The 15,889-nt window shown below is 39.3% G+C and overlaps 1 protein-coding gene across 4 annotated transcripts in view; it reads right to left on the minus strand.

Moving 5' to 3' along the window:
* LOC106872494 (SLIT-ROBO Rho GTPase-activating protein 1-like) overlaps positions 1-15,889 on the minus strand; it is a 654,858-nt gene that overhangs the window by 261,731 nt on the left and 377,238 nt on the right. For all 4 annotated transcript variants that reach the window (XM_089351041.1, XM_089351043.1, XM_089351040.1 and 1 more), the window contains one exon: positions 6,186-6,369. In XM_089351041.1, the coding sequence (XP_089207167.1) occupies positions 6,186-6,369 (184 nt within the window). The remainder of the gene's footprint in view (positions 1-6,185; positions 6,370-15,889) is intronic.

Below are 15,889 nucleotides of genomic sequence, written 5' to 3' on the forward strand. Positions count from 1 at the left end.
TAACATGTCCCCCATGCGAACCCAATGAAACAAGAAAACATGTACAGAACTTCATGCACCACATGACCAGATATGACCAGAAAGATAGGATTCCTGTATACAGGCGAGTGAGAAAGAAGTTAGATAGCATTACATGTAATGAAGCTGGTGGCACCCACACAAGATACAGAAGTAAAGACAGAGTTTGGGACAAAGCAAACAAAGTAAACACATGGTACAGGGTTGACAAATTAACCTTGGCATTAACTGTAGAACTAGAAATGTATTCTACAGCATAAAGTGCATAGATAGTGCTTGTGAAGACAAGAATATCACATACATTGGCGAAACATTTAGAAGTATTGTGGAGAGATTACAAAACTCTACCAACATGCCAAAGACCAACATGAAGGCACACTGGGCCGACTTGATATAGGCATTTTATCCAAGAACCTGAAGGAACCACCACTCAGACAAATACAGGCATATGTCCTCATAAATGAAACGTCCCCTGTACTAAATAGGAAATACATGTAGAAGGTAGTATACCCCAATACCCACAGAATATACATATGTAAGTACATTTGCTAGTAGGCTGTTATCTAGGCAATATATATATATATATATATATATATATATAAAAATCAAAATAAGCAACACGGATTTCAAAGATGATTGCAGTACGCACGTTTCATGCTACTCCATTTATTTAAGTAATGCGAGCATTACATTAAATGCAATATGTAGAGCAATCTTCAGCTGCAGGAAAATGCAGAAAATCACAGTAGAATAGACATATTATAATTGTGGCAACATTTCAAAACCAAGTGGGAGGAAGAATACATAAAATCCATCTTGACATAGCCAAGTCTATCAGGCTAGTAATTGGTTCTAGGCAAAAATTCTAAACTGTCTCTGATGCATTATTAGTACAATAACCGAGAATTATATTTACATAGGATGTAGTATTAATGTGAAACAGAGAATATATAACCACAGGTCCTCTTTTAGACTTAGACACAAGGCAAATAGTACAACATTGGCAAGTAAAATTTGAGAGTTAAAAGATAATGGTATTAATTTTAGCCTTAAATGGGAAATTATAAGAAGAGCTCAACCTTATAGAAATAATAGATATGGATGTGAATTATGTTCTATGGAAATATATGAAATTTTTAAACTTAGAAATAATCCTAATCTAATCAATAATAGATTAGACCTCTGGGTATTGTGTGTACACTGCTCTACTCGCACTTTTAAATTTTAAAAAAAATAGTTTTTTATAAAGTAGTTAAAATTATCAAATTATAGTAATTTAATTTCCACCATGGTCATCTAGGGCTATTAATTAGCACATATTTTAAATTGGAAATTGAACCTTTATAACTTATATTCCTGATCTCTCACCTTTACATTTAATTTACTTGTGATAAATAAGATTTAAAATCTACTCCATAGAAGATATTCTTTCACAACACTTCTGCTATTGCTGTTAGTTTCTCAATATGTATCTTAACCCTATATAGCTTATAAGAATAGAAAATTTTCATAAGTTTTTACGTTATTTAATGCTTGACTTTAAAAGAATCATTATTGTTGTTGTTATTTACATTATTCCAGGGCTTACAACAATAGTGTCTTGTTTATTTTGTATTTTTTACTTAAATAAATCTAATCCTTATGCCCAAATTTAATCTAATCCTTATTCAATTAATATTTTTTAATTAGCCCATGTTAATCTTGAAACAAATCCATGACTAATGAAACTTTTAATCAATCATCAGGTTCCTGTATTGGATGTCCTTGTTAATTCCTAATATCCTTTTTCTTTTTCTGTCCCTTAAACCTTAGTAAACCCATAAACTAATATAAATCCTATACTAATTTTTTCTTCACATTATAAAAATAAAGCTTAAATTTTATGTGCCTTCTAAATAGTATTATTATATATATCAGCTTAAATTTAAAAAATTTTTTTTTTAATAATTCAAAATTATCTTCGTGAACCTAATATACTTAATATCCTTAGACTTTACACATTATCTATAGCCTCTGAATTCAATACTGACATTACTTCATGCTTCTTATTTTTATTAGCATATTTTATTAGTATACCTCTTACTGTTAAAATATTGGTTAAACTAATATTGATATCTGTAAAACAATTGATGCTCTATTTAGACTAAAGGAAAAGCCCTGTTTGACCTATATACCTAGGGTTTAATTCCTCAACATTTTGATAGTAGTAAAATACCCCAACCCATAAGAGTGTTTGCCACTCTGACCAGAGAATCCTTTATAACCATATCTTTTATAGCCTTGTCCATGCATAATGCTTACACTTTCCCTTCCCTTAGAAGTGATTGTCCCTCATACTATTACTACTAGATAAGAGACAATAAAATCAGAGACAGTTTAGAATTTTTGCCTAGAACCAATTACTAGCCTGATAGACTTGCTCAGTCATGTGTTCACCATCATCATCATTGTTTAACGCCCGCTTTCCATGCTAGCATGGGTTGGACGATTTGACTGAGGACTGGCAAGCCAGAAGGCTGCACCAGGCTCCAATCTGATCTGGCAGAGTTTCTACAGCTGGATGCCTTTCCTAACGCCAACCACTCCGAGAGTGCAGTGGGTGCTTTTATGTGCCACCGGCACGAGGGCCAGTCACACGGTACTGGCAATGGCCACGCTCAAAATGGTGTTTTTGAGAGAAGGAATTTGGCCTACAGACAATAACTTCTTTCTATCAATCCCTTTATTCTTATATATATTCATACACACACTCAAGATGCATACATGTTTTCAGGAGTGTTCCCAATCCCCTTCACCAGGAGGATTGGCCTTAACACTTTTGTTGTGGAGAACAGGTTTTCTTGAGTACAGCAAGGTGTCGGGTATCTTGGTCCTTTGTCATCTCGTCTGAAAGTTTCAGTGTCTTGAGGTCATCCTTCAGTACCTCATCCCATGTCTTCCTGGGTCTCCCTCTTCCACAAGTTTTATCCACTTTGAGAGATTGACACACCTTTACGGAGCTATTGGCATCCATCGAAATCACATGACCAAGCCATTGTAGTCTTTCTCTTGCACACTGCATCTGATTCCTCTTCAAATGCTACTAGGAGCTATGACACAATTTGTTAGAAATAGAAATCAAATCTTCCTCAAATCACACCTAGTATCTTTTGAACTAAGACAAACCTGGAGTGAAACAACAACTCAGTATAATTAGAATGTATGCAGGTGTTGCAATGGCATTTCACATGGATTGAGTAAAGCCATACTTAGAAGGTATAAACAGTGTTAACATAAACAGAAAGTTAATTAATGGCTACTGTATTTACTTTATATTTAAACATAAAGGCCATAAAATCACAATCACTTTCTCTTATCATAAATCATTGGCTAGGGATTCAAGCAAAAATAAAAATGATAGCTGAACATTAATATATCCACTCAACTGGAATCAAACTTAAAAAACAATGTTTGTATGGACAGACCAACCAAAATAAATGTGAATTCAGGACAATTTTATAATTAGTAATAGACATTGAAAGTATGGGTTGTCAGTTATCAATTAACACAAAAAATATTTTCATTGTAGTGGTCTATGTCATTTGCAACTTTTCTTTATTGTTATTGAAATTAGAATGTTACTTCTTTTCACATAACAATGGAGTTACAAGTAGGAAAAAATAAACATTTTTGATGCCTGTATCTCTTCACTTTGAATCAAGGCTCCAAAGCTACCTGAGCCACTCAAGACATTTATGCTATGTACAGAGAAAGTGCTATAACTCACAGAAATGGTTTTCACACTTCAGGGAGGGAAAATTCAACCTCACATTCTGGCCAACATATTCAGTTCAATGAGGATCAATTGAACTAGTCCATCCATGAAGATCCACACCAACCAACCAACTCACTCACTAGGGAAAATGGGATGCTCTCATGACACTGTCGCCCATCACCCTCACTCAATGGATGAGGGTCAAAAGCTGAGTGCATGGGTACCACATGCTCTGCTTGAAAGAGACAAACTCCAGCACTCTGCTATTGCTGTTAGAGTTGCATCCACATAAGACAATGATCTGCAACCACACAAACATTGCAGAGCTTTACATTTAGTGAATGCAACAGCTCGAGGCAGCTGAGATGATGTAACTGACAACACAGCATGCTTCTTCAACATGGGCTCTCCTGCCCACATCACTAATTTGATCAAAATAGAAAGTCTATTTCAGAGATATGTATGGTAGAATAGATTACATATAGAATGAGATTGATTCTCTTAATAAACACTTGTGGAAAAGATATTTGGCATTGAAACTCACCAAGTATTGTTCATATGAATAATGTTAAGATGATCTGTTTTTATTTATATCATTCATTTTGTGAAAATCAGTAGCATTGGTTATAATTGCTTAACTAACTAATTAGTTGTTTACTACATTTGCAATGGAGAGAGTGAACAGAAAACTACTTTTTCTCTGTGTACATCTTTCACCAACACACCTACACTCATTCTTTATAACACATACATAGATGATGGCTGTCAACTCAAATGACTATGACCATAGCTCTTGAATCCTGCCAATAACTCACAGAACTTGTTGCAGATTCAACTTTCATACAAATTCGTGTAACTTCTTGGTTGTTCTAGATTATTCTGATGATTTTCTCTGTGCACCTTCATGTACCTAGATAAACCTAAGTGATTGATACATGTTTTATTGCAGACAGTGTATGTGAGGTTGGCCCCAGTAAGAAAGTTGTAGTTTGTAATAGGTTTTTCTGCACAAAAACATACATATGCAGCCACATATTACAGACTAGGTGAGAACAACTGAATTGGCTTTACCTGCTGATCTCCTTGTGTGTGACCATTCATTTGCATTTCACTGAAATATGCTTTCAGATTTTCCTATTACATGAAATGTCTTCTTGCTCTTGTTCTGAAATCTCACAGATTCCAAACCACTGTTTTAGATTGTCCTTGAATTGCTTTCTTGGCATATGTTATACTTGAGTTCTCTATACAACATTTGCTTGGGAATTCTGCTGTACCCAACATGACCAACCCAGTGCATATGGTGATGGTGGAAGTGGGCCTCAATACTCATAGCATTAGCTCTTTTTAAAACCTTGAGTATGGGTCATCCAATGGATGCCCAGGATGTTTCTCAAACGCTGTTGATAAAAGTGTTTGAATGTTAGTTGAAACTACACGTTTCACACAAAAATAATAAGCATGTCAGTATACAGGCATTGGAGACTGCCAACTTAGTGCTATTTTTCAAGCCTCTCAGGGATAAGACATAACCCTTCAGAGTGGTAAAGACATCAGTTGCCCTTCTTATTCATACAATGATCTCTTTGTCTAAAAAGCTGTGTCAGTTGATAGTGCCATCTCCATATATAAACTTGTCGACTGCCTTCATTCAGTTTGTGGCCATCAATATAGATAGCTGGCTCTATGTATGGCAGTCCAGGTGCAGGTTGGTACATTAGTACAGTTTTGTCAAGGTTGATAGTGAGGACAAAAGCCTTGCATACATACATACATGCTTGCATATACACAAGCTTGATTATGTGGTTAAGGTGTCCATTTTGAAACTACAAGGTTTTTAGTTTGATTCTACTTTGTAGCACCTACTACTACTTTCAGAAAACTTATGCCTTATGAGTGAAATTGGATAGGCAGGAACTGTACAGAAGCCTGTATATGTAAATCTCCATGTTTTCAGATTGATACTATTTGGATAGCAATGATGTGCATAAGTATGGAATAAAGCACCTATCTTAATTAAAAACACAAAAGATGTCAGATTAGGAAGGGCATTCGACCATAAACTACTGTTTCAATAAGTCTTGACAAACCCATGTCAGTATGGAAAAGTTTCCATCTACCACATTTCACTCCCAAAGTATTAACAGAATGTTTATCCAAGATGCTGCAGAGTGGCATAAAATCAGGAATTATATGGGTGAACTTCTCAATTATATAGCCATACATGTGCTCATACCATAAAAATAATATAGAAAACACAGAAGGAAAGAAAGAAAAGGAAAAAGGATATTAGTGGAATAGAAACTCAAATAGTAAAACCTTATACCCTTAAAACAACCATAGCAAGGCTGAATCTAAATACTAGCATGAGAAATCTTTGAAAGAAAGTAAATAAGAATAAATGACTACTTACTTCTGTTTTTCAGTTTTATGTTTTGTATTGATTTGTCTGACTAGTCTCTCCAAATTTTTTCCATATTCACTTTCTATTTCTGAGATCTTCTTAAAAAAATCCTCCATTTCAAGGACAATGGCCACTTCAGTGTCCAGTCTATACTCCAAACATTTTAACTGGTCATTTAACTGCTGCCGAATATCTGAAAAAGAAAGACAAGTTATAAAAGTATACAACAGTACAATATTAAAAAGAAAACATTTTTCGTTACTGTCCTAAATTCATAGATTTTAACTCTTTCAGAAAAGGTAAAGATGCAGTCAAAAATTTACAAAACAAACAATGAAACTTAAGTTAAGTTCTGTTTTTTTGCGACAGAAGTCCCTAAAGTTCTCTCAAACTGTGCGACAGAAGTCCCTAAAGAATATCTATCCCTATCAGTCTCGTGTTTATGGCCTAACCCTCAACCCTATGCTTTACTCTGTCCCTCTTGTTCCTTCTCTCTCTCTCTCTTCTTCTCCCTCTTTCGTTTACCTCCTGCTCACCAGATCTATAAACTAACGCAAGCACTCAGAGTCTTTCACTTGCTCCTAGAATTTTGCTGAATATACACATGAAACTCAGTGACATGGCCAGCAGATAAGTTTGATTTGCCTTTTGTTTCAGCCTCGCCGGTATCTCATATTTTGCTCTGATTCATACACCTTACCAGAGTTCACTATTCTGTCCGTATCATTACAATGTCGTTATATTTAGTTGTTTCCCCCCTCGTGTCCGGGCATAATCATTCTATGCTTCTATGACTACCATTTCTCTCAGACTGTGTGACAGAAGTCCCTAAAGAATATCTATCCCTATCAGTCTCGTGTTTATGGCTTAATCCTCAACCCTCTGCTTTACTCTGTCTCTCTCGATCCCGGTGCACCCGCCCTCCCACCCCTCCACCAGTACCGGAAGTTCCTATTTTCTCCACCAGTACCGTAAGTCCCTGGCTGTCTCCCATGAACACTTCTAAAGGCTTCACCCCACCCCCATTTAGGGTTTATCTCCTATGTAAGGTTGTGATCATGTGGTGCAAAATATTGTGTAGTGGATGCAGGCTGAAATGAATGCTACTGATTGTTTATGAATTCTGCAAAATGCAAGCTCTCTTTTCAGGTACATGACGTGGCTGTTCCCTGCCCCAGGGTCCCAAGGGCCCATACCTCCCACACCCTCAGGGTTGGCACTCTCAACATCAGCACACTGAAAGGTAGGTCTGGTGAGATTGTTGAGATGCTTGAACGGAGATGTGTCGATATCTGCTGCCTCCAAGAAGTAAGGTGGAGAGGAGGTTCCGTTAGGTTCCTCACAGGCAAAGAACACAGGTGCAAGATTTTCTGGGCAGGGAACTCAGACGGGGTCGGGGGCGTGGGTATACTTCTTGCAGAGAAATGGGTGGATAAGGTAATCGAGGTAGATAGAATATCTGATAGAATACTTAAGGTTAGATTAGTCCTTCACCATGGGTTAGCAACCATTATCTCGGCCTATGCCCCTCAGCCCGGGCTACCTGACAGACAGAAAGACCAATTTTATGACACCCTCCTGCAGATTACCTCATTGACATATGACAGGGACCTTCTCTTTGTGGCTGGTGACTTCAATGGTCATGTTGGACAACATTCAGGGGGCTTCTATGGCGTACATGGAGGCTATGGTTTTGGTTCCCACAATGAGGAGGGAGCCAGGTTGCTGGAGTTCTGTGACGCAAATGACCTTATGGTTTGCAATACTAACTTCAGGAAACCTGCCAGTCACCTAGTCACCTACCGTTCTGGCAGACACTCTAGCCAAATTGACTACATCCTCACCAGAAAAAGGGAAAGATGGCTGCTTATAAATGCCAAAACCTTCCCAGGCGAAGAATGCACTCCACAACATAGACTAGTAGTTAGTGACTTCAGGATTAGGGCCAAGTGGGTGCCCAGGAGACAACCAGCTTGGAGGAGAAGGGTCTGGAAGCTCAAAGATCCTGCGAATGGACAGAGGTTTAGAGACTTATTACTTGAGGCCTTTGACGAATTAGAAGGGTAAGTAGCTTCACACGATGTAGAAGACAACTGGACGTTTCTACGGGACAACCTGCTGAAGGCCACTGACCAGAGTCCCCTCTCGACCCAAAATAACGTGGTGGTGGAACAATGTTGTTGACATGGCTATTAGACAAAAGAAACAGGCTTGGAGGGACTGGAAGAACGGTGGTAGCAGGGAATTGTATCAGACTGCCAGAAGGGAAGTTAAGCGACAGGTTTATTTAGCCAGAGGGTAAGCAGATAAGAAAATATTTGCCAATGTTCTGCACCGTGAGGACCAAAGACTTGAGGTATTTCGTGTTGCAAGACAGTGTGTGAGAGAGAATTGTGATGTCGTAGGAGAGAAATGTGTTCACATGGATGATGGTACACTTGCACTAAATGAAGCTGCAAAGAAAGAGGTATGGAGACACCACTACGAAAGGTTGCTCAATAAAGAGAACGAACGGGAGAAAGAGAGTCTGCAGAATGTCAACCCAACAGAGGGACCAGCGATTCGAGTTGACAGTACCATGGTAGATAAAGCTATTATGAGTATGAAGACAGGGAAAGCCCCCGGCCCTTCAGGAATCACTGTAGAGATGCTCAAAATATCAGGCAGTGTCGGCTATAACCTAGTCACCCGTATTGTTAACCAGGTGATACATGAAGGAGTCATACCCAATGACTGGTGTAGTAGCACCATAGTCAACTGCTACAAAGGTAAAGGTGACGCTTTAGATACAAATAATTACAGAGGTATCAAGTTGTTAGATCAGGTAATGAAAATCATGGAGAGGGTCATAGCCCAACTAATTAGGGAGAGAGTCAGTTTAGATGAGATGCAGTTTGGGTTTGTGAGACACTATCAGTAAGGTGAGGGTTGGCAACAAGTACAGTGAAGAATTCTGGTTAGAGGTAGGGATCCACCAAGGTTCAGTCCTCAGCCCCCTCCTATTTATCATAGTCCTCCAGTCGTTAACGGAGGAATTCAAGACAGGATTCCCCTGGGAGCTCCTCTATGCTGATGACCTTGCACTAATTGCTGAGTCACTATCAGAACTAGAGGAGAAGTTTCAGGTGTGGAAGTAAGGACTAGAATTGAAAGGCCTTAGAGTCAACCTAGCTAAAACCAAAGTCCTAATAAGTAGGAAGGTAGACAACACAGAAACCCCTTCAGGTAGATGGCCCTGCTCAATCTGTAGAAAAGGCGTAGGTAGAAACTCTATAAGATGTACCCAGTGCAAGCTATGGACACATAAGAGGTGCAGCAATATCAAAGGAAGGTTAACTAGGAAGTTTGTTTTTGTATGTAGCAGATGTTCAGGAGCTATAAACACTGTAAATGTGCAGAAAACAACTTCTGCAACATTCCAGGAAGAAAAACTAGACGTAGTTGATAGCTTCCGCTACCTAGGTGACCAAGTTAGTAGTGGGGGAGGGTGCACTGAAAGTGTAGCTGCTAGAATAAGAATAGCCTGGGCAAAGTTCAGAGAGCTCTTACCTCTGCTGGTGACAAGGGGCCTCTCACTCAGAGTAAAAGGCAGACTGTATGACGCATGTGTACGAACAGCCATGATTCATGGCAGTGGAACATGGGCTGTGACTGCTGAGGACATGCGTAGGCTCGCAAGGAATGAAGCCAGTATGCTCCGATGAATGTGTAATGTCAGTGTCCATACTAGACAGAGTATTACTACCTTGAGAGAAGAGTTGAACTTACGAAGCATCAGTTGTGGTGTGCAAGAGAGACAATTGCGCTGGTATGGTCATGTAGCGAGAATGGATGAGGATAGTTCTGTGAAAAAGTGCCACACCCTAGCAGTTGAGGGAACCTGTGGAAGAGGCAGGCCCAGGAAAACCTGGGATGAGGTAGTGAGGCACGACCTTCGAACATTGAGTCTCACCGAGGCGATGACTTCTGACCGAGAGCTTTGAAAATATGCTGTGCATGAGAAGACACGGCAAGCCAAGTGAGACCTAAATCTAAGGCCTCAGCCAGTCCACTTATGCGTACCTCCCTTCATTGGACACTAAACTCCACTTGCGAAGACCTGTTGAGGCAAGTGAAATGGAAATCGAGTTAAATTTGACTACTGGCACCCATGCCAACGTCGTCTCCTTCATTGGACACGAAACTCAGCTTGAGAAGACTTATTGGGGCAAGCGAAAGCGAAATCGTGATGGCACCTGTGCCCAGCGTCACCTTTCTGGCACTTGTGCCCGCGGCATGTGTAAGGACTTTCGAGAGAGATCGTTGCCAGTGCCCCTGGACTGGCTCTTGTGTGGGTGGCACATAAAATACACCATTTTGAGCATGGCCGTTGCCAGTACCGCCTGACTGGCCTTCGTGCCGGTGGCACGTAAAAGCACCCACTACACTGAGTGGTTGGCGTTAGGAAGGGCATCCAGCTGTAGAAACTCTGCCAAATTAGATTGGAGCCTGGTGTAGCCATCTGGTTTCACCAGTCCTCAGTCATATCGTGCAACCCATGCTAGCATGGAAAGTGGATGTTAAACGACAATGGTGGTGATGATCGCAGGAGTAGCTGCGTGGTAAGTGGCTTGCTTATCAACTACATGGTTACAGGTTCAGTCCCACTGCCTGGCACCTTGGGCAAGTATCTTCTACTATAGCCTTCAGCCAACCAAAGCCTTGTGAGTGGATTTGGTAGACAGAAGCTGAAAGAAGCCCAGTGTGTGTGTGTGTATGTGTGTGTGTGTGTGTGTGTGTATACGTTTGTGTCTGTGTTTGTCCTCCCAACATCGCTTGACAAGTGATGTTGGTGTAATATCTTTTGACAACCAATGTTGGAACCAGCAGAAAAGGAAAACACAAGATGACATGGGATGAAGTGGTGAAAGTTGACTGCAGAACCCTAAGACTGATGGACAAGATGACGAAGGATATAGGGATTTCTAGCAATATGAGGTTCTCAAAAAGCATGCTCTCCTCAGCAAAACTGAGTTCTGGAAGTGGTATGTTTTAGGTTCTACACCCATTACAGTGACTTTCACCCAAACTGTATGTTTTATGGCACAACTACCCAACCATACCCCGCTCCAACTGTATCAACTGTATCATCTGTATCATCATTGTAGCAACTACATGATACACTGTAGCAACTGTATTATCATTACTACCCTTGTTTACCTTCCCATACAATATTACAAATCATCTACCCACTTCTACTCAGCTTATGCCAGGGATGGGGTGGGGCATCTTATCATCATTATTTGTCTTGCTGTACCTAATGATCATTTTTCTTTCTCCACCCTCATTTTTCCTCTTACTATATATGAGTATTCATGCAGACCCCTCTTTAGCCACAGAAAGCACATTTTCTATTTACTGACAGGGGAGACAATCTCCCTACCACAATTAAGTGACATTAGATTGATATGCCAATTTCACATGAAATTTAATGCTCATCAGTAATGCTTACTCCATTGTGGGTGGTGAACTTAAATTTTATCCCGTCAGTATATACAGATTTTATCATAGGGATCAGTGGCTGATTCCGCAAAATGATAATGATAATGTAAAAATTGTATGATAATTAAGGTAGCTAGATGCAATTCAAAACCAAACAGGAAATAATTCACCGTTACTAAACAGTGACGAAGGGTGCAGGGAGCATCAGCATTGCTAGAAATATGAGTTAAAGAACTCTTTAGCCACAGAAAGCACATATTCTATCTACTGGTTTTGAATTGCATCAAGCTCCTCCATGAGCCCCAATGTCCTAAGGTTGGTTCTCACCACTTCATCTCATGTCTCCATGAGTCTCCCTCTTCCATAGGTACCATCCACTTTCAGTGACAGACACTTCTGTATACAGCTGTCTTTACTTGTACATGTCACAAGTCCAAACCAATGCATTCTCCTCTCTTACGTGCCACATTTAATCCCTCTTATGCCTCACTTTTCTCTCAACGCAATTGTGCTTTATTGGTCATGCACACTGATGTTACAAATCCAATAGAGCATACTACCTTCATTCCTCTTCAGTCTATGCATGTCCTCTACATTCAGAGCCCATGCCTAATTACCATGTAATATAGCAACGTAATATATATATATATATATATATATATATATACAGACATAAATACATATATATTATGGTGACACAAAAAAGGGGGCAAAAATTTTTTTTTTTTTTTTTCAGGGAGCCACCCACATATCTTATTCATATTCCTAAGAAAGCATTGTATGCAAAGTTTGGGGTTGAAAAAGAGAAACTTAGAGGTTGCTACTAAGATTTAAAAATAAATGTATACACTTTGTGCTCAAAAATATTGTTTGTTGATATTTTTGCCAGAACCAGTTTGATGCGTACCTAGTTAATCTAATTTGAAAAAAAAAATGATGACATTCTAGGCTATAGTATGTAGTGAGGTACAGTGTGTAGCGCATTAACATTTTTTTAATGTGGAAGTTTCCCCAGTAGGCATATCATAATCACTTATGTAAGTTTATTTTTGTTTTTTGTGAAGCAAGAGTAATGTTTTCTTGTTTTTGTTTTAGAGTGATGACCTGAAACTTTTAATAATTTGAAAAAGGTATTGTTTCTGCTCTTCATCATTGGTTATCAGTTTGTTGTATTCCTCTATCAGTTGTACACCTCTTTCTGCAATATCGTTTACCACTTTGAGTCCATATGTGATATCTCTTGCATTCGCATAACTTTCATCATCATTCCATTCTTCAGCATCTTTTTCAAGATAAGTGCAACGCGCCTCTAGGATTTCAAAGAATCTTTTTGTGTTGACAATAATGAAATCCTGCCCAGCTGACTAAGGATTTATTGATGCTTGTTTGCTCAGTTTTGAGTCAACTGGTTTCTGCAGAGCATGCTTCATTTTGTTTTTTTGTCACATGCGAAAACATCTGAATCAAAAAATCCAAGCACCACAAGCTCCTCAGAGAGGTACCACAAATGTCTCAAAAACTTATTGAGTGCAGTACTTATCGTGCTCTGTGATAAGTTCCGGGTGCTTTAAAGTTGATTCCTGACTACCGAGGAACATGTGCATTAGCTTGAGCAATTCCTTGCAGTCATCACAAGGCTGCTGTTCATATAGCTGAGCTTGAGCAAATTGAATGATTTCTTCAGTATCTGAGATTTTCTCTGCAATGTTAGGGTCATCTGTTGCTGTTTGGTAATTGTTCTTGTCAATTTCCACCCACTTTGCTTTGAATCTCTTAAACAGTTGCATGTCAGGGCCAGTAGAAGATGGCAAGGAAACAGAAAATGTACAGTAAATACAAAGAGAAAAATAACAATCTACAAAATGTTAAGTGGATGGCAGCAAACTCTAAAATGTCTTCACTTGTGCTGAAATTTTGCAGATTGAGTTTTTGCACTAAATTAAATAAAATTAGAGGGTGTCTTCAAGTGTTTGAAATGATAAGTTATTTTGCATCACTTTTATATATATATATATATATATATATATATATATATGCACACACACACACACAGACACATATATATATGTATATTTCTATAATTTTAAAAATTCTTTCAGCTTTAAAGCTGCAGTAATGCTGGGGCACTACTGTTGGCTGTGCTACACAATAATTTGAAACCGTAAGAAATCTATTACATAACTCTACAGCTACATACATAGGTGCAACTAAAAACTTCAAACATCGCTACGCAGCCCATTTGCACTCTTTTAGATATGACAAACACAGTAAATCTACAACATTAGCCAACCACATTCATCACCTCAAGAGCACAAATACCCAGTATACTTTAAAATGGTCCATCCTAGATTCCGGAACTCCATACCAGGGCCAGCGCTCTAACTGCAAGCTTTGCTTAAAGGAGGCGTTCCATATTTTAAAATACAATTCTCCCACTCTACTTAATTGATATAATGAAGCATTTAGCACCTGCAATCACCGTTTTTTCCATACATTTAAATTTTATCACAGACAAAAATGCACAAATGATCACACAACATAATCACACTGCTCCCTATAGGTAACCTATTCGACCTAGCAAAATCATCCCTCTTATACCATCTTTAGAATAGATTCATTTCTTTTTTGATCCTATCAATACTTAATATATTTTTCCAAATTTACTTTCTCTACACTTACTCAGCAATAACACCACCACCACCACATACAGGCTACTTGGTAACTTTTAATCCCCCTTCCAACATCTGTAAATTAAGTGTAACTCTATTTTTTAGAATATGGTACTACTAATTCTTTCTCTCTCTCCTTTCTTCTTTAATACTGTCTTTGGAGTGTCACCCATACCCTCACCACTTATAGTCTACCCTTCCATGCTACCTGTGCGCATTCCTTCTTCCTTACTAAACCTTTACCCCTCTTCCTCCTTCCCTCCCAATGCTCATTCTCTCTGCCCAGTCAGATTAACTGACCACAAAAAAAAAAAAAAAAATTTCAATACCATTCCCCACCTGAATCACTTCTCTATCACCTTCCCATTCTGTCTTTAAGACTTGACCTATTTACCCTACACACATCTCACACTTGACTTGAGACATCCACGATATGACATATATCCACCTCTGCTATTTCAGCCTTTACTACAGCAACTATCTCCGGAAAATTCCCAAAAGGATTATTTACACGGATACTTACTACTGGAATGAAGCTACACTCCAAGTACTGTTCTTTCTTTCCTCTTTCAGCGCATCACACTCACTCTCACTTCCTACTATAACTCTCCGCTTATAGATATAATAATCGATTCCTTTGCTATTTCTGTCTCCGATGATGGGAAGCATTGGATCTTCCCTGAAACAGCTGTAAGACTCTATCCATAAAATATATTTCTAACTTTAACATTGTTCTCTTTATCCTTTTCTATATTTATACAAATATATATATCATCATCATCATCATCATCGTTTAACGTCCGCTTTCCATGCTAGCATGGGTTGGACGATTTGACTGAGGACTGGTGCAACCGGATGGCTACACCAGGCTCCAATCTAATTTGGCAGAGTTTCTACAGCTGGATGCCCTTCCTAACACCAACCACTCAGAGAGTGTAGTGGGTGCTTTTACATGTCACCCGCATGAAAACGGCCACACTCGAAATGGTGTCTTTTATGTGCCACCCGCACAAGAGCCAGTCCAGGGGCCCTGGCAACGATCTCACTTGGCTTGCTGGGTCTTCTCACGCACAGCACATTTCCAAAGGTCTCGGTCAGTAGTTATCGCCTCGGTGAGGCCCAATGTTCGAAGGTCTTGCCTCACCACCTCAGCCCAGGTCTTCCTGGGCCTACCTCTTCCACGGGTTCCCTCAACTGTTAGGGAGTGGCACTTTTTCACACAGCTATCCTCATTCATTCTCACCACATGTCCAAACCAGCGCAATCGTCTCTCTTGCACACCACTACTGACGCTTCTTATGTTCAGCTTTTCTCTCAAGATACTTACACATCCAGCGGAGCATACTGGCTTCATTCCTTGCGAGCTTACGCATGTCCTCAGCAATCACAGCCCATGTTTCACTGTCATGTAGCATGGCTGTTCGTACACATGCGTCAAACAGTCTGCCTTTTACCCTGAGTGAGAGTCCCTTTGTCGCCAGCAGAGGTAAGAGCTCTCTAAACTTGGCCCAGGCTATTCTTATTCTAGCAGTTACACTTTCAGCGCACCCACCCCCACTACTA

Source organism: Octopus bimaculoides, chromosome 4, assembly GCF_046866305.1.
Source record: "Octopus bimaculoides isolate indiv1 chromosome 4, ASM4686630v1, whole genome shotgun sequence".
NCBI classification, from domain to species: domain Eukaryota; kingdom Metazoa; phylum Mollusca; class Cephalopoda; order Octopoda; family Octopodidae; genus Octopus; species Octopus bimaculoides.